Genomic DNA, 24,922 nt, shown 5'->3' with positions numbered 1-24,922 from the left:
TTTAGTTTCAACCTTTTCTTCTGCATTTGCAGCAAAGAATCACGAAATATTGGAAGTGGATGAGTCCTTCAATAACACTAATGTCAAGGGCCCCAATCAAGATGGCAGAGTAGAAGGATGTGGAACTCACCTCCTCCCACAAATACATCAAAAATGCATCTACAAATGGAACAATTCTCACAGAACACCTACTGAACACTAACAGAAGACCTCAAACCCCTTAAAGGACATGAAAGATCCCCATGTAACCGGGTAGAACGAAAGAAAGAAAAAAAAGAAAAGACAAAAGGAAGCAGGATGGGACGTGTGCCGGGGGGCAGCGGGGAGAGTGGATAAAGAGGAAAGGTTCCTGCACCCTGGGAAGCCACTTCACCAGTGGGGATATCAGCTGGGACAGAAGGGGAGCTTCAGAGGCTCAGAGGAGAACACAACAACCAGCTTGTAGCAGGCAGAACAGAGAGAGACTTGCACAGACAGTCCGTGCCACTGCCCTGTATGCCCCAGCCTGGGACACGTCTGCTGGTATGGGTGGGGCTGGGTGCTGGGACTCAGGGTTTAGAGAACAGACCTGGGGAAAGGACTGCTGTTGGCTGCGCAGAGACAGCCTGAAGGGGGTGGAGTGTGGCATAGCCGGAACGGGGCTGTTCGCGGAAAAAGCCTGGGCCTGCCACAGAAGTGAAGCGCCATTGTTAAGTGGTGCATGAACGGAGGGGCGGTGCTGCCATTACAGCCTCCTTCTCCATGTGCTGGTCCCGCCGCTGCGGGCTCTGTGCGAGTATGCTCCAGCTGCTGCCCTGTGGGCTCCTGCCTCTGAGGGCTCTTGCGTCCCAGCTGCCGCCTTACAGGGCACTGGGAGCATATGCCAGCGGGTTGCCCACTCACAGAGGTGGGGCTGAAACAATAGCTGAGCCCCAGGGGCCATGCAACTTAGGAAGTAGGGTTGAAATCTCACCCCGAGGTTGTGCAAGCCACAGATTTACACCTCCGCCACTGGCTTTGTAAATTTAGTGCCTGCAGGACATCCGAGTAGACAGCAGGTGTGCCTACAGCTGAGATGGCTCTGGCTTAGCAGCTGTGGGCTTTGTGGACACGCGCATGGCAGGGGCTGGGCTGGGCCAGGTCTGAGCTGCCTCCAGAGCTCCCACAGTGGGTCCAAATGTGTGACTAATGAGGTTCTGGGACCTGACTTTGGTGGCTCTGCACTGGTTCTGAGGGACACCAAGGTTGAGACGGGATTCCCAGGGTTGAGATGGGTTGAAGGCAGTGCCAACAGCTGTGTACTTTGTGAGCCTGCACAACAGGTGACAGGTGATACAACAAAGCACACTCACTGGCGAACAGCTCTGGCAGAGGAATAATTAGTGGCTCCTCTCCCAGTGGGAGCACTCCAATCCCATCTATCTCGCACTGCAGCTCATAAATGCAGCTCATAAATGGATCTGGGGGCTTCTACTCCAACAACTAGGGAACAGACCCGGCCCCTGACAGGGCAGTGACAACCACAGAGCAAAGAGGAGGCCCCACTCAATATCCAGTGCACGCTCTGGTCACCATAACACCAGTTACTCCTCCTATCAAGGGGATAATGGCCAACACATACTGAGGAAAGAGGTGGCAGACATCCACACTAAGAACAGCCCTGGCACCAAAAAATATTACGCCCACACAGGCTATACAGGGATACTGCCACATAAAAACAGCCCTCCAAGACCACAGTAGATAACTGTTTCTCCTAAACTCATAGAGCAAGAGAAATATAAGTAAAATGAAGCAGAAGAACCACTCCCAATTAAAAGATCAAGAGAATTCCCCTTAAAGAATAAACAAGGAAACAGACCTCTTCAGTCTAATAGACACTGAGTTCAAAAAGGAGATAATAAAAACACTGAAGGAATTAAGAAGGACTGTTGATAGAAATGCAGATTACTATAAAAAGGAATTACTGTAGAAACTATAAGGAGGAGCCAAGAAAAATTAGAAAATTCATTTGCTGAGATGAAAGCTGAGCTAAAGGTAATGAATAGCAGAATGAATAATGTGGAAGAATGAATAAGTGATTTGGAAGATAGAATAATGGAAATCACCCAATTAGAACAGCAGACAGAAAATTAAATGAAAAAAAATGAAAGCAATATAAGACACCTATGGGATAATATAAAGCATGCCAATCCACAAATAATAGGGATCCCAGAGGAGAAGAAAGAGAAAAGGGGATTGAAAATGTATTTGAAGAATTATGGCTGAAAACTTCCCAAGCCTAAAGAAGGAAACAGATATCCAGGTAAAGGAAGCACAGACAGTCCCACACAAGGTAAACGCAAACAGACCTACACCAAGACATATTATAATAAAAATGACAAAAGTTAAAGATAGAGAGTATTCTAAAGGCAGCAAGAGGAAAACAAAAAGTTAATTGCAAGGGAACCCCCATAAGGCTATCAGCTGATTTCTCTACAGAAAGGTTGCAGGCCAGAAGGGAGTAGCAAGATATATTCAAAGTCCTGAACAGGAAAAAACTGCAACCTAGGATGCTATACCCAGCCAAATTATCATTTAGAATAGAAGGAGAGATAAAGACAAGCAAAAGCAAAAGAATACAGCAATGCTAAACCTACCCTAAAGGAAATATTGAAAGGTCTTCTCTAAATAGAAAAGAAGTAAGAATCTACAGGAAAGAGTAAATCACTTAAATAACCCAGTACACGGATTAAAACAAAAAATCAAAAAACTTCTGTGAAAGTGATGATAACCACAATGAACAGCAAAAGAATGAAAATGAAGATGTAAAAGAGGATCAAAATCATAAAATATGGGGGAGAAGAGTAGTAAAATGTAGATTTTTTTTTTCCTAGAATGTGTTTGAGCCTATATGACTACCAGTCTAAGGCAGGTAGAGGGACTTCCCTGGTGGTGCAGTGGTTAAGAACTCGCCTGCCAATGCAGGGGACACAGTTTTGATCCCTGGTCTGGGAAGATCCCACATACCATAGAGCAACTAAGCTCGCTTGCCACAACTACAGAGCCTGTGCTCTAGAGCCTGTGAGCCACAACTACTGAGCCTGCGAGCCACAACTACTGAGCCCGCGTGCCTAGAGCCCATGCTCCACAACAAGAGAAACCACTGCAATGAGAAGCCTGTGCACCTCAACAAAGAGTATCCCCCTCGCCACAACTAGAGAAAGCCTGTGTGCAGCAACAAAGACCCAATGCAGCCAAAATAAATGAATAAATAATTAATTAAAATAGATTAATAAAAAATAAGGCAAGTAGATATAGGAAGTGGTTAACATACTTGAAAACGGTAATCACAAAGCAAAAACATGCAATGGATTAAAAAAAAAACAAAAAAAAGAGAACATGAGTATAATACAAAAGGAATTCATGAAACCACACACAAAAGGAAAAACAAAAAGAAAGGGACAAAGAAGAGATATAAAAGCAATGAGAAAATAAAGTTTAAAACGGCAAGAAATACGTATCTATCAATAATTACCTTAAATGTCAATGGACTAAATGCTCCAGTCAAGACACAGAGTGGTATATTGGATTAAAAAAACAAGAGCCTACATTATTCTGCCTACAAGTGACCCACTTTAGGGCAAAGGACACACAAAAATTGAAGTGAGGGCGTGGAAAAAGATATTTCATGGAAACAGAAATGACAAGAAAGCAGGGTTGCACTACTCACATCAGACAAAATAGACTTTAGAACAAAGGCTATAAGGAAAGATAAAGAAGGACAGTATATAATTATAGAAGGATCAATACAAGGAGAGGATATTATACTCATCAACATATATACACCCAATATAGGAGCACCCAGATACATAAAAAATAACTAACAGACATAAAGCAAGAAATTGATGGGAATACACTCACATCAATGGAAAGATCTTTGAGACAGAAAATCAACAAGGCAACAGAGATCTTAAAAGATGCAATAGCACAGTTAGACTTAATTGATATTTTCAGGACATTACATCCAAAAAAAGAAGAATACACATTGTTTTCAAGTGCATATGGAACATTCTCTAGGATTGACCACACACTAGGGCACAAAACAAGCCTCAACAAATTTAAGAGTATAGAAACTATTTCAAGCATCTTTTCTGACCACAACAGCATGAAACTAGAAATCAACACAGAAAAAGAAATGACAAAAAACCCCAATTACATGGAGACTAAACAACATGCTATTTAAAAACCAATGGGTCAATGATTAATTTAAAGAAGAAATTAAAAAATACCTTGAGGCAAATGACAATGAAAACACAACTATACAAAATCTATGGGATGCAGCAAAAGCAGTTCTTAGAGTGAATTTCATAGCAACACAGGCCTTTAAGAAACAAGAAAAGTCTCAAATAAACAACCTAACCCAACACCTAAAAGAATTAGAAAAAGAAGAACAAAACAAAACCTAAAGTCAGAAGGAAGGAGCTAATAAAGTTCAGGGAGGAAATAAATAGAGATTAAAAAACAATAGAAAATAAACTCAATAAAAACCAAGAGCTGGTTCTCCAAAAGGGCAAACAAAATTGACAAATCTCTGGCCAGGCTCACCAAGAAGAAAAGAGAGAAGACTCAAATAAACAAAATAAGAAATGAAAGAGGAGAAATCACAACTGATACCTCAGAAATACAAAAAACTATAAGTGAAAAATTATATATCAATTATATGAACAATTATACATCAACAAATTCGACAACTTAGAAGAAATGGACAACTGTCTAGAAACATACAGCCCACCAAAACTGAATCAAGAAGAAATAGATAACTTGAACAGACCGATGATTACAAGTGAAATAGGATCTGTAATTTAAAAAAAAAAAAAACCTCCCTATAAAAGTCCAGGGCCAGATGGCTTCACGGGCAAATTCTACCAATCATACAAGGAAGAATTTATACTGATCCTTCTCAAACTCTTCCAAAAGACTGAAGAGGCAGGAACACTCCCGAAGACATTCTAGGACGTCACCATGACCCTGATATCAAAACCAGACAAAGACACTACAAAAAAAGAAAATTACGGGCCAATATCTTTGATGAATATAGATGCAAAATTTATCAATAAAATATTAGCAAACCCAATGCAACAACACATAAAAAAGATCATACACCACAACCAAGTTGGATTCATCCCAGGGTCGCAAGGATGGTTCCAGCAAACACAAATCAATCAATGTGATATGTGTGTGTTGAACCACATGATACACCACATAACAAAAGACAAAAACCACATGATTATCTCAATAGATGAAGAAAAAGCATTTGATAAAATTCAACATCCATTTATGATAAAAACTCTTACCAAAGTGGGTACAGAGAGAACATATTTCAACATAATACAATAAGTCCCTGACATATGAACCTTCAAGTTGCGAACTTTCAAAGATGCAAACATGTATTTGCATGTCCAATCACATAAATTATTCTATTTGAGGAGGCACTGTTAGTTTTTGAGGCACGGGACCCGAACATAGAATGGTACACAAAGGCTGCAGCAGCCATTCAGAATGCAACCCAGCACTACTGGGCCATCTATGATGAGAAAAAAAGAGGTACTATCCAGACATCACTGGATCATTTTTTCAAGAAGGTGGATAGAATTGAATCCAGCAAAAAGTCAGAACCTGTGCCATCAACATCAGGTGTGAGTGAAATTGCAGCTTGCCCTCATCTCCTATTGCTAATGATCCTTCAGTTCTACCATCTCCCACCTCCACTTCCTCCTCCAGTCAGTAACTCTTCTTGCCTGTTCACTCGATGCCAGCCCCATACGCCAGCTGTTGTACTGTACTACTTTACTTTTCAAGGTACTGTAAGATTAAAAATGTTTTCTTTATTTTTTGTGTTTGTTTGTTTTTTATGTACGTATTATTTGTGTGAAAAGTATTATAAACCTATTATAGTACAGTACTATATAGCTGATTGTGTTAGTTGGGTACCTAGCCTAACTTTGTTGAACTTATGAACAAATTGGACTTATGAACTCGCTCTTGGAACGGAACTTGTTCATATGTAGGGGACTTACTGTAAAAGCTATTTACAACAAACCCACAGCCAATATAATACTCAATGGTGAAAAGCCGAAAGCTTTCCTGCTAAATTCTGGAACAAGACAAGGATGCTCACTCTCACCACTTCTCTTCAACATAGTATTGCAAGTCCTAGCCACAGCAATCAGACAAGAAAAAGAAACAAAAAGGTATTCAAATTGGTAGGGAAGAGGTAAAAGTGTCATTATATGCAGATGACATGATACTATATATAGAAAACCCTAAAGACTCCACAAAAAAACTACTGGAACTGATCAACGAATTCAGCAAGGTAGCAGGATACAAGATTAACATACAGGAATCCGTTGCATTTCTTTACACTAACAATGAAATATCAGAAAGGGAATGTAAACAGTCCCTTTTAAAATCACATCCAAAAAAAAAAGGAATAAACCTCACCAAGGAGGTGAAAAACTTATAAGCTGAGAACTACAAAACACTAGTAAAGGAAACTCAACATGATTCAAAGAAATGGAAAGATATCCCATGCTCTTGGATTAGAAGAATTAATATTGTTAAAATGGCCATACCACCCAAAGCAATCTACAGATTCAATGTGATCCCCATCAAATTACCCATGACATTTTTCATAGAACTGGAACAAATAATCCTAAAATTTATATGGAACCATAAAGGATCCATAATTGCCAAAGCAATCCTAAGGAAAAAGAACAAAGCAGGAGGCATAACCCTCCCAGACTTCAGACAATACTACAAAGCTATAGCAATCAAAGCAACATGGGACTGGCACAAAAACAGACATATGGATCAATGGAACAGAATAGAGAGCCCAGAGGTAAACCCACACACCTACAGACAATTAATCTTCAACAAAAGAGGCAAGAATATATAATGGGGTAAAGACAGTCTCTTCAGCAAGTGGTGTTGGAAAAGTGGGACAGCCAGCCACATGTAAATCAATGATTTTAGAATATACCCTCACATCATACATAAAAATAAACTCAAAATGGCTTAAAGACTTAAAAATATAAGACATGACACCACAAAACTCCTAGAAGAGAATATAGGCAAAACATTCTCTGACATATATTGTACCAATGTTTTCTTAGGTCAGTCTCCCAAAACAATAGAAATAAAAGCAAAAATAAATAAATGGAACTTAATCAAACTTACAAGCTTTTGCACAGCAAAGGAAACCATAAACGGAGTGAAAAGGCAACATACAGACTGGGAGAAAATATTTGCAAATGATACGACTGACAGGCCTTAATTTCCAAAATATACAAACAGCTCATACAACTCAATAACAAAAAAACAAACACCCCAATCGAAAAACGGCCAGAAGACCTAAATAGACATTTCTCCAAAGAAGACATACAGATGGCCAATAGGCACATGAAAAGCTGCTCAACATCACTAATTATTAGAGAAATGCAAATCAAAACTACAATGAGGTACCACCTCACACTGGTCAGAATAGCCATCATCAAAAAGTCTCCAGGGCTTCCCTGGAGGCTCAGTGGTTAAGAATCCGCCTGCCAATGCAGGGGACAGGAGTTCAAGCCCTGTTCTGGGAAGATCCCACATGCTGTGGAGCAACTAAGCCTGTGTACCACAACTACTGAGCCTGCGCTCTAGAGCCCGTGAGCCACAACCACTGAGCCTGCGTGCCACAACTACTGAAGCCCACATGCCTATAGCCCGTGCTCCACAACAAGACAAACCACTTCAAAGAGAAGCCCGTGCACCGCAACAAAGAGTAGCCCCAACTTGCCGCAACTAGAGAAAGCCAGCATGCAGTGACAAAGACCCAATGCAGCCAAAAATTAAAAAAAAAAAAGTCTACAAATAATAAATGTTGGAGAGGGGGTGGAGAAAAGAGAACCCTCTTACACTGCTGGTGGGAATGTAAATTGGTGCAGCCATTATGGAAAACAGTATGGAGGTTCCTCAAAAAATTAAAAATTAAGTTGCCATATGATCCAGCAATCCCACTCCTGGGCATATATGCAGACAAAAATATAATTCAAAAAATACATGCACCCCTATGTTTATAGCAGCACTATTTACAATAGCCAAGACATGGAAACAACCTAAATGTCCACTGACAGATGAATGGATAAAGAAGATGTGGTGTGTATGTGTGTCTATATATATATAATGAAATATATGCCATTTGCAGCAATGTGGATGGACCTAGAGATTATCACATCAGTCAGAAAAAGAAAGACAAATACCATATGGTATCACTTATATGTGGAATCTAAAATACGACACAATTGAACATATCTATGAAACAGAAACAGCCTCACAGACATAGAGAACAGATTGCCAAGGGGGGAGGCAAGCGGGGAGAGAAGGACTTGGAGTTTGGGATTAGCAGATGCAAACTAGTGTATCTAGGAATGGATAAACAACAAGGTCCTACTGTACAGCACAGGGAACTATACTCAATATCCTGTTATAAACCATAATGGAAAAGAATATGAAAAAGAATATATATGTATAACTGAGTCACTTTGTTGTACAGCAGAAATTAACACAACATTGTAAATCAACTATACTTCAATAAAATTTTTTAAAAATAACACTAATGTCAAACCACTTATTTTATGGATGATGAACAGGAGACACAGAAGTTATGATATTTAGCCAAGGGTCTGAGCTGGCACAAGACTCCTTCTCTAGGCTGTTTTCCTTACATCAGTGCCTCCATAGCCTTACTATTATCTTATCTCAGTGAGCTTCCCAGAGGGCAGGGCAGAGGCAGTGGGCCTCTTCTTGGAAGGAGAAAATATTATCTGGCTATATAGATGCAGCTGTAGACAGCAGGTTTACCACATGATGGCTGTGCTCTGGCTGGGCCGTCTCCAAGGACACAGTTCTCAAGGGTCAGTCCCCTAGAGACGGGACTTACCAGATCCTTGGGACCCTCCTGCTCCTCTGGTACAGGTACTTCTGGGAGCAGGCACGAGTCAGAGGGGCCCTGCCTAGCTTGCTCCTGTGGAAATGTGCTCTTTAGTTAACCCTCGGGTGAAGAAGTGGGGCGGGTGAGTTTCAGACCAAAACTTCTGCTCTCCATTGCTTGAGTGACAAAACGGCACATAGTATATTGCCTCTAGTTTGAATGTAAAAAAAAAAAAAATCATACAAAAACATGTTCTTAAGGTTTATGGGTTATGAGCCCCTTTCAGAAGATCTTTCCACAGAAAAATGTACATACTTCATAAATTAACACATATTTCAAGGAGTCCATGGACCACTTTCCATTCATGGGCTCTTAGGGGGGTTCCTGGACCACTACTACCCATTATCCACCCTCCACCCACAGCTAAAATTACACTTACAGTGGTTACCTCCTAAGTGGTAAGATCCTAGAGGATTTTTCATTTTTAAAAATCATTTTTTGTATTTTCCAAATTTTCTATGGTCACCATTTTTTTTGTTTAGTATAATCAGAAAAAGTGTTATATAAAAACATAAAAGTACCCATCCAAAACTTCTATCGTCTGTGTTCATATGTTAGCTTTCAAGCACCTCATAGCCCTTCATAAAGCTCAGACATGCCAACTGCTCAAGTGAATTTTTACGTTACTGATCCTAATACTGTTTGTACTGATACTTCAGATATGGCATCTTTTACTGTGCGAGATATTCATACCTATGTATCTTATTATTGTTGGTGCTTTCACAAAACGTCCCCCAACTGAATATGTCTGAAGAAAATGTTCCATTGGCTATCTCAGTTAGTTAAAAATCTCTTTCTCTCGTGTGTGCCCTTTAATTCTTTCTGACTGCTGATGACTATTTACTCAGCTCTACAACTGTATTCTCCTCAATGTCAGTCTAAGCTAAATGGGAACCCAAAAAAGTTGTCTTGTCCAGGAGGCAGATTAGATCCCAATGACACCGGATGTAGACTCTAGCTCTGAAAAGCAGACATGGAAGGCATACTTCCAATGTAAGCTACAATATCATAAGTAAAACTGGAACAAATGGGTGAAGTCATCTTAGAGGAGTCTAGGGAATATCTGGTATAAGACACAGGAAGAATATGCCTCAGAAATTATCTCAATAGATAAGTGACATTATATGACACAGCCTTAATGGCGTTCCACCCCAGACAATGCATTCCTGTCCTCTCATTCTCCCATCCAGGTCTATGACTAGGTTTCTAAGCCAGGAGTCTCCTCTTCAACAGACAGAAACACCTCAGAATCTTATTCTTAAAAAGAGTCCCGAGGCAGTTGTCCCTAAAGGGCTGACTTAAGCCTGTTAAGGATCAGGAGGGATGTAATCCACAATGTCAAAAGGCCAGGCTGGCATAGCCACAGCTGCACCAGGACTGATCAGCCAGTAAGAGTTTAACAGATAGACGTTGCTCTGGAATTCCATTTTCTCTTATGCGCTGTGAGTGAAAATGGGAGTGGGAGTTGAGTGAGCCCATGATAAATGTTGAGGTGCTGCTGAGCCGAGGTCATGGAGAGAAACCTTGATTACCAGTTACTGAGGTTCCAGTGAAGCTGCTACTGGCTCAGCCCTGGGAGAGTGAGTGCTGTTGGCAAGGACTGAACATGTCCCCATACCTGTGGGCTGCTTGGCTGGCTAGGGCAAGGCTGCCATAATGTTGCCCTCTATAGGAGGGGCAGTCTGCCAGAGCAGAAAGCGCATGTGCTTAGAGGCAGACAACTGAGTCCACATTCAGGCTCTGCCACTTGGTAGCTATGTGGCCCAGGACAAATTCTTTGACCTCTCTGACCCTCAGTTCCTTCATTGGTAACACAGAGATATCAATGCCTATCTTGCAGGATTATTTTGAGGGTTAAATGAAATAACTTATCTGATATGTGTTAGCAGCACTCACTAAATGGTAAGGTAACTTCTTGCTCCCTAGTCAAATCCACTTGCTGCTACTCAGCCACAGTGATTTTCCAAAGCACAAATCTGATTTCTCTACTTAAAACATTTCAGTGGCTCCCCTTTTCTCCCAAGATAAAGAACAAATCCTGATGATCTATGAAGCCCTGCATGTCCTGGTCCTTGTCAACCTCTCTCCCTTGTTCTCCTGTGCTCTAGCCACATGGACCTTCTTTATGCTCTCAAAAAATGTAATCCTTCCTATCTTGAAGCCTTCACACAGGCTAAAAGCCCCTTATTCCCAGATTTCACTTATCTGGTTAACAACTTCTCATAACTTCTTTGGGAAAAACGTTTCTCAACCTCCAGACTAGGTCAGGCCTCCTGACAATGCTCCCTTTACCTCTCTTTCACAGAACGTGATCTGCTTTGTAATTATACTTGGAATGACTTATACTATGCCTTAGACAGTAAGATCAAGAGGTAAGACACTGTGCTCTTTTTTGATCATCACTGAATCTCCAGGACTCAACATCAAGCACAATGCCTGGCCCATTTTAGGGGCTTAAAATGTTTACTGAATAAATGAATGAATGGAAGTTCAGAGGAGGGTTGGAAAACATTCGCTATTAATCTGGTTAGTATTGATACTTCTCTGCAACATTTAACCACGTTCTGCCCCGCATGCTTATTAATATTTAATTCTTCCTTTCCTTGCTGGATTTTCAGCTTTGTTGTATATACAACTTCAAACGTTCCACTGACACCATACTACAGGCTCAGAGGAGCTGCTCTGTGTTAGGGAGATGGCATGGAATGGAAGGGAGTGTTAAATGGCCTGAACAGGAACAGAGAGAAAGGTGAACTCTACCTTGAAGGTAGCTGTGGCCTGAGATAAGAATAGGTTTCCTGTCCAATCTTGCCTTCTCAGGGGCATTTGAGTTGACCTCCCTTTGTTGGGAGGTGAGGATTCAACAGGGCAACACTTACTTGTTCCCATGAAGAAATCATATGACGTTCAGCAGGTGCCTTTTCTATGATGGTCACCTCTGTCACGCCTGGGGATGATTCTGAAAGAGGAAATAGAGAGTCTGTAGAGTTGCAGTTGGTCCATTCTCACATATTTCTACACTACAGGTTGACTAACTCTTGAAGACTGCTCTAGGAATACCAGATCCCTCTGAGGAGCACTTATTACCCCTGTGATAAAAGCAATTGGTCCCTCAAAGGCACTTGGTCCCATAACCTAAGACCATGTAGTCTTCCTGGTAGTAATTATGCCAGTATCCTTTCTATGCATCATACAGTTTCCCTTAAGTTTTCAGAAGGCTCAAATCTTGGGATGCAGCAATAGTCCAATATACCAGCAAAGAATTCTGGACTCCACCTATCCTAGTCTTCCTTTATGCATTCACTAGTTGTGTAACCTTACGTGAGTGCTCAGTTCCCTTTGCATTTAGTAAGACAAGAATTACAATAATACTTTCCTTGATAAGCGAAGCAAAGGAAACAGAAATGAAGGTGCTTTGGTAAAGCATATACAATTTTTTTTTCTGCCTTCTGTTCAGTGTTCTTCCTAATATGTTGGGAAGCATGGTACTGTGGTAGAAAACCACTGTGAGCTTCAAGCCATTTGACCTGGGGTGAGTCCTTGCTATCTCCATGATTGGTTAGGATGGAAGACACTGTCTTGTCCCTTCAAGGGTGGTCCTATTTGGCACTGTTCCACCAAAGCTGAGATAGTGACTAATAAATGTCATTATTCAATTTTACAGCAAGGACACTGAGCCTGAGAGGTAAAGCCACAAAGCCAAGCCTCTGACTCCGAGTATGGGTCTAGTTGAGAAATGAAGAGCATGTGCAGAAGTCACTACATGCCCCTTGGCACAGCCCTTTAAAGCAGTAATCCTACGCAAATGCAGAGTCTAGCTTTAATCAGCCTTAGCAACCTACCGCTCCACCTGCAGTGGGACAGAAGAATATAGAATTCCTTGACAACAAACCAGCTGGTTACATAGGGATGTCATCTGACTATACTCACAGGGCAATCTAGGGTCTAGGGTTTCAAGAGGACACACAGCTAATGTAAGTGCCTGACATTAACTTTTGCTGAGGCATCCATTTCAAATACATCCATCTTGAATAAACAAATTGCCAGCTGTATGACACAGCTACTAACTAAGTAACTAGGTAAGGAACCAGGCCACCCCCACCCATGAAGTTTCCCTTTTAGAAAGCCCTGGGTAACTGACCAATTGAGTGGTCACCCACTGTTTCCCTTCTCATGCCCTAATTCTTGCTTTTATGTTTTAAATTCACCAATAAAGAGTGAACCCACAAAACCCTAGACACCAAGTCCTGGGACCTTAATAAAGACAGAGACCCAGCTCTGCTTGCTCACTCCCAGCTACCTGGCTGTGTGGCCCTGGGCATACCATGTATCCTCCAGGACCTGTGTGTAATAAAAAAATTTTTTTTCGAAGTTCCCTGACAGTTGTTGCTGAGGTATATCTTCAATCATAATAAAAACCACAATGGCTGGTCCAGCCACAACATCAGCTCCAGTCAGGGAAATGTCTGTAGAGCTCATCCAAGTAGTACAGACCTAGGTGAGTGCCTCAGGTATTCCTAGCCAACAGCATCACTATCAATAAGCTGAGACAGACATAACACACCATTCTTCAGTTTATAACAGAGCTACATGGAGGGGCTACAGGCTCAGACAGAACTGCTGTGATACACTTCAGATGAGAACATTTCATTTTCAACCTTTGAACACCTCCAGGATAGGACAACTGGTCAACATACCGACCTTAAGAACTTTCATATAACAAGTTGCTTAGGAAGTACCCACTGCAGAGACTCCGCTACCAAATACTTCAGCACTGATGAGGAGGTGCTGGGGATGAGGAAGAGAGGGACACACAATAAATTCCATTTGTATAATGCTCTGTTTCTGGGAACTGGTATAAGTTACCTCATTTACTCTTTCAAAAATCGTGTGAAGCAGGCATTGTGACTTTATTTTAAAGATAAGGAGGGCTTCCCTGGTGGCGCAGTGGTTGAGAATCCGCCTGCCGATGCAGGAGACACGGGTTCGTGCCCTGGTCCGGGAAGATCCCACATGCCACGGAGCAACTAAGCCCGTGAGCCATGGCCGCTGGGCCTGCGTGTCCGGAGCCTGTGCTCCGCAACGGGAGAGGCCACAACAGTGAGAGGCCCGCATACCGCAAAAAAAAAAAAATAAAAAAATAAAAATAAAAATAAAATAAAAAAAATAAAGATAAGGAAACAGGCTCAGCAATACAACACAATCTCACAGAACCAAATCTCTGACCACAGCCTCAGATACCAAGCCTAATGCTTTTGCTACCATGTTGCCTTAGTAGCTAATTCCAACATGAAGGGAAGTTTTCCCTTCATCACCAAGCATTCTCCGATACCAGCGGGGTGTCCTACAATTCAACACAATCCTGATGCTATCTACCAGGAGAAGGCATCAGATCCCACAGGTTAAGAGCTCAGTCCCACAAATCTCCCCTTACTTCAGATGCTAATTGCAGGTCCAGGGTGTTACCTGTGCTTCTGACAGACTGGACATAAATCAGGGGTTCCTATGATCCCCTCCTTGGGTTTGATTAGTTTGCTAGAGAAGTCAGGAAACCCCTTTACTCACCAGGTTGCTGGTTTATTATAAAGGATATTACAGATCAACAGGGAGATAAGATACATAGGGCAAGGTCCTGAACAAAGAGGCTTCTGTCCTCATTGAGTTTGGGGCCTGGCACAGTGGCATGAGGAAGTCTCTGGCTAACCAGTCTGGAAGCTCTCTGCACCCTCTCCTTTGGGTTTTTTATGGAGGCTTCATTACACAGGCATGCTTGATTAAATAACTGGCCGGTTGGCAAGTGACTCAACCTCCAGCCTCTCTACCCTCCCTGGAAATCAGGTGGGGGAGTGAAAGTTCCAACCCTCTAATCCTGGTTGGTTCCCTTGGGAACCAGCCCCATCTTTAGGTTACTGAAGGACTTTCCAAAAGTCACCTCATTAACATAACAAAAGACACTTTCTTTTCTCCTATCACTTAGGAAATTTGAGGGGTTTTAGGAACTCTGCCTGAAACAGGGATGAAGTCTAAATATATGTTTATTATAAATCATAATACTACAGATAACCAAAAACATCATGAGGATGTTTAGAAAGCAATAGCAATAACAAGTTGTGTTTGGTTTATTAATATGCCACATGAGAAGTAGTATCTGACTAGATATAGCCATCCCTACTCTCCTGCCTTTGTGACCAATGACAAGCATTTGTGAGCTGTCTGGCTGGAATAATCTGTATGGCAGAGTATGAAATGAAATACTGAATGAAGATATGAAGGTCAGGTCTTCAGACACAGCACAGTCTGCTCTAGGTAACTATGACATGTCACAGATGAAAACTCTCTGTGGTAGCCTACACCAAAGGTGGGTGCTATCACTTCCTTCCTTCACTCCCTGCCCACACCAGTTCCCCAATGAAAGGTGAAGTCTATTTCTCTGCCTCTGAGAAGAGACGTTAACAGGGGTTAGCCTGTGACTGCCTTGACCAATAAAATATGGCGAAGAGACACCATGCCAAGTTTTGGACTTCAAGAGGACTGGCAGGTTCCCGTTTCCTCTTTTTGCTCTGGGCCATCACATACTAAATCCAAGCTACTTTTCTGGACAGAGAGGCCATGCTGAGGAGCACGGAGGGGCCAGACATGTGAGTGCAGAAGCCATCTTGGACTTCCAGCCTAGTTGAGCCATCAGATAATCCCAGCCCCATCTGCTATCTCACTGCATACACTTGAGAGACTCGAAATGAGAATAGTCCCACCTGGGCCTAGTCAACCCACAGGACTGGGAGAGAGAGTAAACTGCTGTTTCAAACACTGTTTTGGGGTGGTTTGTTACTCAAGAATAAATAACTGGAACGGACTGCCTAGTAGAAAACAGTTGCTGAGTCAATAATCCCTGAGGTACTCAATGAGGACCTGCTGTCGCAACTATGCACAGTTGATATGGGCCTTGAAGGATGACACGGCCATTCCTGTGGATTGGCTTAATTAACACCTACTCCTGCTCCTTCCAGTGTGCTTTCCTGTATTTTAGAGACTGGCTGGCTGAAGACTATGTTTCCCAGATTCCACTGCAGCTAGGCACCCACTGGAGGCCAAGCTTTCTGTAGGGAAACCCACACTCATAAAACCTGGAAGGAGGGAATGAGCAGGTGAGGTAGAGGGGCAAATGGGGAGACTGGCTCTTTTCACAGTCATAGCTGCAAAGGTATTTTGATCTCATGGAGTTGAAAGTTGTCGTGTGGCAGAAGCAGCAGCAACTTCTCAATTCTGCAGCTTCCTAACCACACTAGCTGCAGGTACGCCCCACTTAGCATCCCCTTTTCAGTTTGGTTCTCAGCTTAGAATCTGTCCCACTTAATCTTCCAATGATTTTATGGGCTAATGAACCTTAATCAAGCCCTTTCTGCCTTAACTAGCTAGAGTGTACTTCTAGCCTTAAACTAGCTATGTATTCTATGGTCTGCCACTAAGAACCCTAATAGACACAGTTTGCATCTGTAGGTTCACTTTCAGGACAAGTGAATGTGTGCAGGTCAGAGGAAGTGGTCATTTATATGATTTAAAAATTGTGGCCACGGAGCCAGACAAAAAGTATGAGAGGTTTTGGAATCCAAGATATGACACTGAAGGCCTTTAGAGTCAGAAAAGAAAACTTAAGACTACACAAGATCATTCAAAGAGAACAAGTTAACAGTTTATTACACAAATCCAAGAATTGGGTAAGGAGAATACATGAAGCCAGGGCTTAAAGGTGAGGCATCTGGAGGGCTGCGGGTGGAGTAGGGTGGACTGCACATAGCCAACCTGAGGTTAATATCTTTAGAAGGACCAGCTTGTAGGGTTCACCTGTAGCTGGTGCCTGGTAATCTGGCCTTTGCATGTGTTCTACATTGATAAGGCTGTTTTGCCCATCTTTGGCTAAACCAATAAACATCTGCTATTCTTTTGGGAGTCTAAAATTTCCATAGTGTCATGGGGAAAGCTCATTAACAATTCCCAGGAAATAAACATAGAATCTGGATAATAAGGTAAAGTCTAGTCTTTTTTATTTCTTTTGGCCTTGGTCTAGTTTCACTTCCTTAATAGGGTACTGCGTGCAGAAGCCTTGTACCTGGCACTTCAGAGTTCCTAGTGCAAAATGGCTGCACCTGACATTTCAGCTTGACTCCACACCAAGTTCAGGTTTAGGAAGTTCTAAGGGAACAGAATAGTTATTCCCTGGAAGGTTGATTCAAGTTCAGGCTATGCCTTTAGACAACCCACTGGCTACCACAAAAACCTGTCACACACTAAATCCTGCCACCCTGCTACCCACAGAAACAGGGCCCCTGGAGCATGATCGTATAGAAACCACAGACACAATCTATTCCAGTTGCCCCAACCTAGGAAGTGAGCCTCTCCCAAATGCCAAAGAGGAATGGCTCACAGACGGGAGCAGTTTTATGAGAGAGGAGAAAAGGCTGGTGGGACATGCAGTAACCTCCCACACCCAGGTCATAGAAGTGAGAAGCTACCCACCCCCGTCCCACCACCTGGACTTCCACCCAAAAGGTGGAGTTGATGGCCCTCACCTGAGCCCTAGAGCATGAGACAGGGAAAATCTTAAATGTTTACACAGATTCCCAGGTATGTGTATGCCATCCTACCCACACACAGGTCTATCTGGAAGGAACGAGGTATGCTTACTGCAGGGAATAAACAGGTGAAACGTGGCTTAAGCATATTGAAGCTCGTACAAGGAGTACAGCTTCCAAAAAGGGTGGCAGTGATTCATTGTAGGTCTCATGAAAAGGGAATACAGAGGTAACAAAGGGAAACAAAGCGGACACAACTGCCAAAAGGGTGGCCCTAGAACCTATAACTTGTCAACTACCCCTCATACCTCAAAGGCCAGATCCATCCATTTATTCCCCAATCTACACAAAGACTGTACAAAATCTACAAAATTAGACAAAGACTGAAAATTGGGCTTCAACAGGGATCTAGGAGGCCATGGGTGGCTAGCTAATGAACACGGTCAGTGCTTCTTTTCCCAAACTATAACTTGTCAAGCCATCAGACAGGCTCATCAAAAGACTCACTACAGGAAGGAAGCCCTATATAATTGGTTAGTTGAGCTCATGGTAACTCCTGGCATGAAAAGTATAATCAGTTGGATAGATGAGACATGCCCCATCCGCACAATGAACAACCGCCAAAACCAGACCCTCCAGAGGCCCCCAGAGAAGGCCCATTCAGACCAGAGGGACATATCCTGGAGAAGACTGGCAGATTGATTTCACTGTCATGCCAAGAGTACTGGGCAAGTTCAGGTATCTCTTAGTGCTAGTATACACAATTTCTGAGTGGATAGAAGCATTCCCTGCTAGAACTGAAATGGCAGCAGAAGTGGCTAAGGCATTACTAAAAGATATACTCGCCAGGTTTGGGCTCCCAAGATCCCTGCAAAGCAATAATGGTACGGCATTTGTGTCTCAAGTGACAAATGAGGTAATGAGTGCCCTGGGCATAAAATGGACCTTGCCCTCAGTCTGGAGACCCCAATCGTCAAGGACAGAGATCCAATCAGACCTTGAAACTCAAGGTCCAATCAGCCTTAGCCAAGCTATGTTAGGAAACTCAAGAACACTGGATTAAGTTGCTTTCGATAGCCCTGCTCTGCATGTGGTTACCCCAAGGGATAATTAAAGTTAAGTGCATTTGAACTCACGTATGGTAGACCCATTCCCCAAGTCCAAGAGAAGGGACACCTTAGTCCCCTTGAAATGGAACAACTCAGGCATGCCCTCCAGGTAGGAGAAATAACGAAAGCTCTCACAGAAGATGGTGACCAGGTGCTGCCCACACCCACTGACCTGGCCCTCCACCCCTTCTGGCCAGGAGCCTGGGTGAACCTAAAAATCTCAAAAACCAGCAGCTTCAAGATCAGCTCACGGCTAAGTGGAACAGAATCCACTTGGTGACCCGAACCACCCACTCTGCCCTGACGTTGCAGGGATCACTCCATGGGGACTTTGCACTCAAGGGAAGAGACCCCCGAGCCCCAACCTGTAGAGAGACAACCTGGGGCAATGGCTCCCCTGACTACTCGTGTGATCCTCTCTAAGACCCTAAGCTTTTCTCCTGTAAAACAATGAAAGGATGACCAGGAAGAAGCAGCCCTGGCACTGAGCCTTGACATTAGGGCAGACCTGCCCACAGGCCAAAGACCGAGATACTTTCATTTTTAGGAAAAATTTCACGTGTCACCATTATTCTCTTGTCATTTGACATGTAACCACTCTTCTCTTAGGTCATGTATCTTAAATTGTCTGAAGTCCTTTGTCTCCAAAAGGTTAGACAAATGGTGGTTGCTCAGGGCTACAAACAGGGCCAAGGCCTAGGTACAACCACACAGATCTAAAGGCAGCTGGGGACTTCCACTCCTCCACTCGGGGTGATGACAATGCCTAAAATCAGCAGGAGGTAGTTACAGAAGATAGACTTGCACCCCTCAGCACCCCACGAGAATGAGGAGCAGGACAAAAACCAGGGGAGGGGTTTGTCACCCGCAAAGCCGGAATTAACAATTCCCAGGAAATAAAAAATAGAATCCGGGTAATAAAGTCTAACCTTTTTCTTTTTCCTCTGTGCTTCATCTTGTTTCACTTGTTCATAGGGTACTGTGTACAGAGGCCTTGCACCCAGCACCACAGACCAGAGCTCCTGGTGCAAAATGGCTGTGCAGACACCTCAATGGACTGTGTGCAGCTCTGTGCATAACACCTCAACTCAAGATGGCCTCAGCGGGCCGTGTGCAGAGAGGCTGCGCCTGGCACTATGATCTGGAGCGCAAATAGCACAGCTGTGCTGCCATGTGAGAACTCCACCCCCTTCCCTTCCCATGGACTAGAACCCTGTAAAGCAGCCCCACCCACAGCCTGTGAGGGAGAGCTGGACTCTAGAGTGTGAGCTGGCACCTTTCCATTCTTTGACCAAAGAATAAAACTTTCCTTTGCTTCTGAACCAAACTCGGTCTTGTTCTATTGGCTCTAAGGATATTGGGCAGAAGGACCCTTGTTGGGGCCTAACTCAAAGGGTTGGTAAAATAGCTGTGGCTGGTTGTTTTGCCTACCTGACCAGGCCCCAATAAAATCTCTGGAAATTTGAGTCTTAGGCAAGCTTCCCTGGGCAGAAACACTGCACATATATTGCAGCATTTCACTGCTTAAGGAAGGAGTGTATTCTACATGACCACTCACAGCAGGGAAAACTGCAGAAGCCTATACATGGCTTCCTTTAGATGCCACCTGATATGTCAAAGGTCAGATTCCCAGGCACCAGCTGACTGATACAATAAACTATAGCTGGGAGTCCTGTCTGCATCCTGAAAGTCTTTCTAGTGAATCACTGAACTTGTGGACAGTTGTGGGACCCCAAAACATGTATCCATCTCTTCATTTTTAATATTTCTGAATTAGTTTGCTTTAGTTGTTTTGGGAAACAGCAAAAAGCTGGGTTTTGTAAGCTAGATTTAAAATCTTTTTCTATTACTAGGTGACTTAAGCCCATTCATATTTGTTGCTATGAGGGATATGTCTGGTCTCAGCTTTATCTTAATATTTTATAATTACATGTATTATATATTACACATATTTCTTTTTGAGATGGGTATCATTCGTTCTTTTCTTTAAAATATTTGGGGGAATGTATCATTTTCTACTGATGCATGATAAATTACCACAAATTAGCAGCTTTAAAAAACACCCAGGTCACAGTTCTGTAGCTCAGAAGTCTGGCACAGCATGACTGGATTCTCTGCTGAGGCCGAAATCCATAAGCCAGGTGCACTGACTGCTCAGGTGTCAGCTGTTCTGTTTTCATCTGGCGCTCCAGGTCATCTTCCATTCCTGTTACTGGCAGAATTCAACTCCTTGTGGTTGTAGCAATGAAGTCTCCATTCCTTGCTTGCTGTCAGCTGGGGCCACTCTCAGCTGTATTCTTTACCATGTGTTCCCATCCACCTTCAAGGCAGCAACAGCATAACAAATCTTTCATGTTTCAAATCTCTTTGACTCTCCCTTCTGTTAACAGCATGTTGTAAAGGGCTCATGTGATTAGATTAGGCTCACCTGGATAATCTCCCTTTTGCCATTTAACACAACAAATCACAGGTGTTATATCTCATCAGTTTCACAGTCCTGGTGCAGGAAATCTTGGAGGGCTGTGTTTAGGATTCCTTTTTATTTAAAAAGAAAAGCCTTATTGAGATATAATTCACATACCATAAAGTTCATCCTTTTAAAGTATATAATTCAGTGGTTTTTGGTATATTCAGAGTTATGCGTCCTTTCCTGAAAAAGTAACCTTGTACCATTTCCCATTTCCAGCATCCTCTGGCAATCACTAATTTACTTTGTCTATATAGATTTGCCTACTATAGATGATATAAATGAAATCATACAACACATGGGCTTCATAACTCTTCTTTCATTTAGTTTTCAAGGTTCATCCATATTGTAGCATGTATCAGATTCCTTACTATTGCCAACACTTTCTATTGTATAGATATACCACAGTTTTTAGACCCATTCATCAGTTGATGGACATTTGGACTGTTTCTACTTTATTACAAATAATGCTTCTAAGAACATTTGTGTACATATTTTTGCATGTAAATGTTTTCATTTCTCTTGGGTATATAACCAGAAGTGGAATTGCTAGGTCATATGGTAACTATGTTTAACTTTTTGAGGAAGTGCCAAATTGTTTTCCAAAGTGACAGTGCCACTTTACATTCCCACCTGTGGTGTATGTGTGTTCCAGTTTCTCCACTTCCTTGCCAACACTTAGGTCAGTCTTTCTGATTATGGGCACCCTAGTGGGTGTGAAGTGGTATTTCACTGTGGTTTTTTTTTTTTTTTTTTTTTTGCAATACGCGGGCTTCTCACTGTTGTGGTCCTCCCGTTGGGGAGCGCAGGCTCCGGACACGCTGGCTCAGTGGCCCTGGCTCACAGGCCCAGCTGCTCCGCGGCATGTGGGATTTTCCCGGACCGGGGCACGAATCCGTGTCCCTTGCATCGGCAGGCGGGTTCTCAACCACTGCGCCACCAGGGAAGCCCTTCACTGTGGTTTTGATTTGAATTTCCCTAATGATCAATGATGACCATCTTTACATGTGCTTATTGGCCTTTGTATATCTTCTCTGGACAAATGTTTATCTATTCAGATCCTTTTAAATTGGCTTATTTGACTTTTTTTGTTGAGTTGTATGAGTTCTTTATAGATTCCACCCATAAGTCCCTAATTGTATATGTGATTTGCAAAAAGTCTCTCCTTTTCTGTGGATGTCTTTTTCACTTTCTTGATGGTATCCTTAAAAGCACAAACATCTTTAATTTTGATGAAGTCCAATTTATCTATTTTGTTTGTTTGTTTCTTGTACTTTTGGTGTCAGATCTAAGAATCTATTGCCTAATCCAAAGTCATTAAAAATGAATCCAAGGCCTATGTTTTAGCACTTACATTTATATCTAAGATCCATTTTGAGTTAATTTTTGTATTTGAATTGAGGTAGGAGTCCAACTTCATTCTTTTGCATGTGGCTATCCAGTTGTCACAAAACAATTTGTTGAAAAGATTGTTTTTCCCCCACTGAGTTGTACACACATCCTTGTTGAAAATCAGTGGACCATAAATGTGTTAGTTTAGTTTTGGAGTCTCAATCCTATTCCATTGATATATATTTCTATCTTTATGCCAGTGCCACAGTGAAGACTATTGTAGCTTTGGAGTAAATTTTTTTATCATAGTAAAATATACATAAAATTTGCCATATTAACTATTTTGAAGTGTACAGTTAAGTACACTCACATTGTTGTGCAACTATTACCACTATTCATCTGCAGAACATTTTCATTATCCCAAGTGTAGTAAATTTTCAAATAGTGAAGTTTAAGTCCTCTAACTTTTGTTCCTTTTTTCCAAGATTGTTTTGGCTATTCTGGGTGTCCTTCATTTCCATATTAATTTTAGGACTGGGTTATTTGTCAATTTCTGCAAAAGAGGCAGCTGACATTTTCATAGGGATTTTAGATTTAGATCAATTTGAGGAGTATGGGATTCTAACTGTATTAAGACTTCCAAACCATAAACATGAGATGTCTTCCAATTTATTTAGGTGTTCTTTAATTTCTTTATATAATGTGTTGTAGTTTTCAGTGTACAAGTCACGCACTTCTGTTAATGTGCTCATTTACTCCTTACTTCTGTAATTTAACTTTTTACTAAATATCTTACTGTTTTGACCCAATTGTAAATTGAATTGTTTCTGTAATTTTATTTTTGGATTGTTCATTGCTAATGTGTAGGGTTTTTTCCTTTTTTTTGGTGGATTTCTTAGGACTTTTTTAATGTACAAGAACATGTTACCTGCAAATAGCTCTTCTTTCTTTCTAAATTGTAGGTCTTTATTTCATTTTCTTGTCTAATTGTTCTGACTAGAATCTCCAGTAAAATGCTGAATAGAAGCTGTAAGAGGGGAGTTCTTATTGTGCAAAAAAGAGTGAACACAGTATGCCTGAGACTGCAATATTTAGAAAGGCCTGCTTGTAAGGTTGGCTCTTGGCTGGCATCTGGGAACTTGGATTTCAGGAGGGTTCCCATCATTGCCTGGTAAGAATGGTTCACTTTATTTAAAAAAAAAAAAAAGAATGGCTCATTGTACCTACCTGTTGTTACAATATGGTTTATGCTGAACACAAGCTTTCCATTGGGAGTCTCAAATTTGGTACATACTAGGTAGAGGATGTCTGAATGATGGATTTCCAATAAAAGGTCTGGCCTTCTGGGCTCAAATAAGCTTTCCTAGTAGACAACATTTCAGATGTGTTGTCACACGTTGCTGGAACAATTGAGTCCCATGTGATTTCACTGAGAGAGGATTCTTGAAAACTTACATCTGGTTTCCTTGATTTCCCCACATGCACCTTTGCCTTTGCTTCTGCTGTAATAAATCACAACATGACTATCTCCCAGGTCCTGTAATCCTCCTAGTGAACTGTCGAACCTGGTGTGGTGCTGGAGATCCCATGAATATTTGTCTTGTTCCTGATTTTAATGGGAAATCATAGTTTTTCACCATTGAGTATAATGTTAGCCGTGGATTTTTTTTTTTTTTTACCCACTTTTGGGTAAAGTGTTCTATGGATGTCTGTTAGGTATAGTTGATTTACAGTGTTGCTTAAGTTTACTATTCGCTTGTTGACTTTCTGCTTAGGTGTTTTATCCATTGTTATAAGTAGGACATTTAAATCTCAAACTATTATTGTTGAATTGTCTACTTCTCCTTTCAAGTATGTCAGTTTTTGCTTCATGTATTTTGGGCCTTTGTAGGTGCACATAGATAATTGTTTTGCCTTTCTGAGCACTGACACCTATTATCATTATGAACTGTCCTCCTTTGTTTCTAATAATGAACTTTGTTTTAAAGATTATTTTGCCTGATATTAGTATAGCCACTCAAGCTCTACTTTGGGTTCTATTTGCATGGTATATTTTTCCCCCATCTTTTCACTTTTAACCTATTTGTGTCTTTAAATACAAAATGTGTCTCTTGTAGACTGGTTATATTTGAATCATGTTTTTGTTTTTCTAAAATTTTATGTCAACTTCTGCCTTCTCATGGGAGTGTCTAGTTTATTTACATTAAATGTAACTACTAATAAGGTAGGATTTATTTCTGCCATTATGCTATTTCCTTCTGAGTCCTCACCAGCAGTATTCTCCATATTGTTATAGTCCAGATTTCTATTACAGTCTTTTCATGGTGATTTAGACTTTCTCTATCAAGTTCCTGAAAGTTCCTCCAGCCTCCACCCACTTCCCAGTTCCAAAGACACTTCCATATAGGTATATGTTACAGCAGCACCCACTTCCAGGTAATAAAATATGTACTAG

General features: G+C 41.8%; 1 protein-coding gene across 3 annotated transcripts in view; it reads right to left on the bottom strand.

Moving 5' to 3' along the window:
* Positions 1–24,922, bottom strand: part of TPGS2 (tubulin polyglutamylase complex subunit 2) — a 56,916-nt gene that overhangs the window by 27,854 nt on the left and 4,140 nt on the right. For all 3 annotated transcript variants that reach the window (XM_059041393.2, XM_067016014.1, XM_067016015.1), the window contains exon 2: positions 11,869–11,948. In XM_059041393.2, the coding sequence (XP_058897376.1) occupies positions 11,869–11,948 (80 nt within the window). The remainder of the gene's footprint in view (positions 1–11,868; positions 11,949–24,922) is intronic.

This window comes from Kogia breviceps, chromosome 15 (assembly GCF_026419965.1).
Source record: "Kogia breviceps isolate mKogBre1 chromosome 15, mKogBre1 haplotype 1, whole genome shotgun sequence".
Taxonomy (NCBI): Eukaryota; Metazoa; Chordata; class Mammalia; order Artiodactyla; family Physeteridae; genus Kogia; species Kogia breviceps.
The sequence above is the reverse complement of the archived record's forward strand: the minus strand, read 5'-3'. Positions and strand labels throughout refer to the sequence as shown.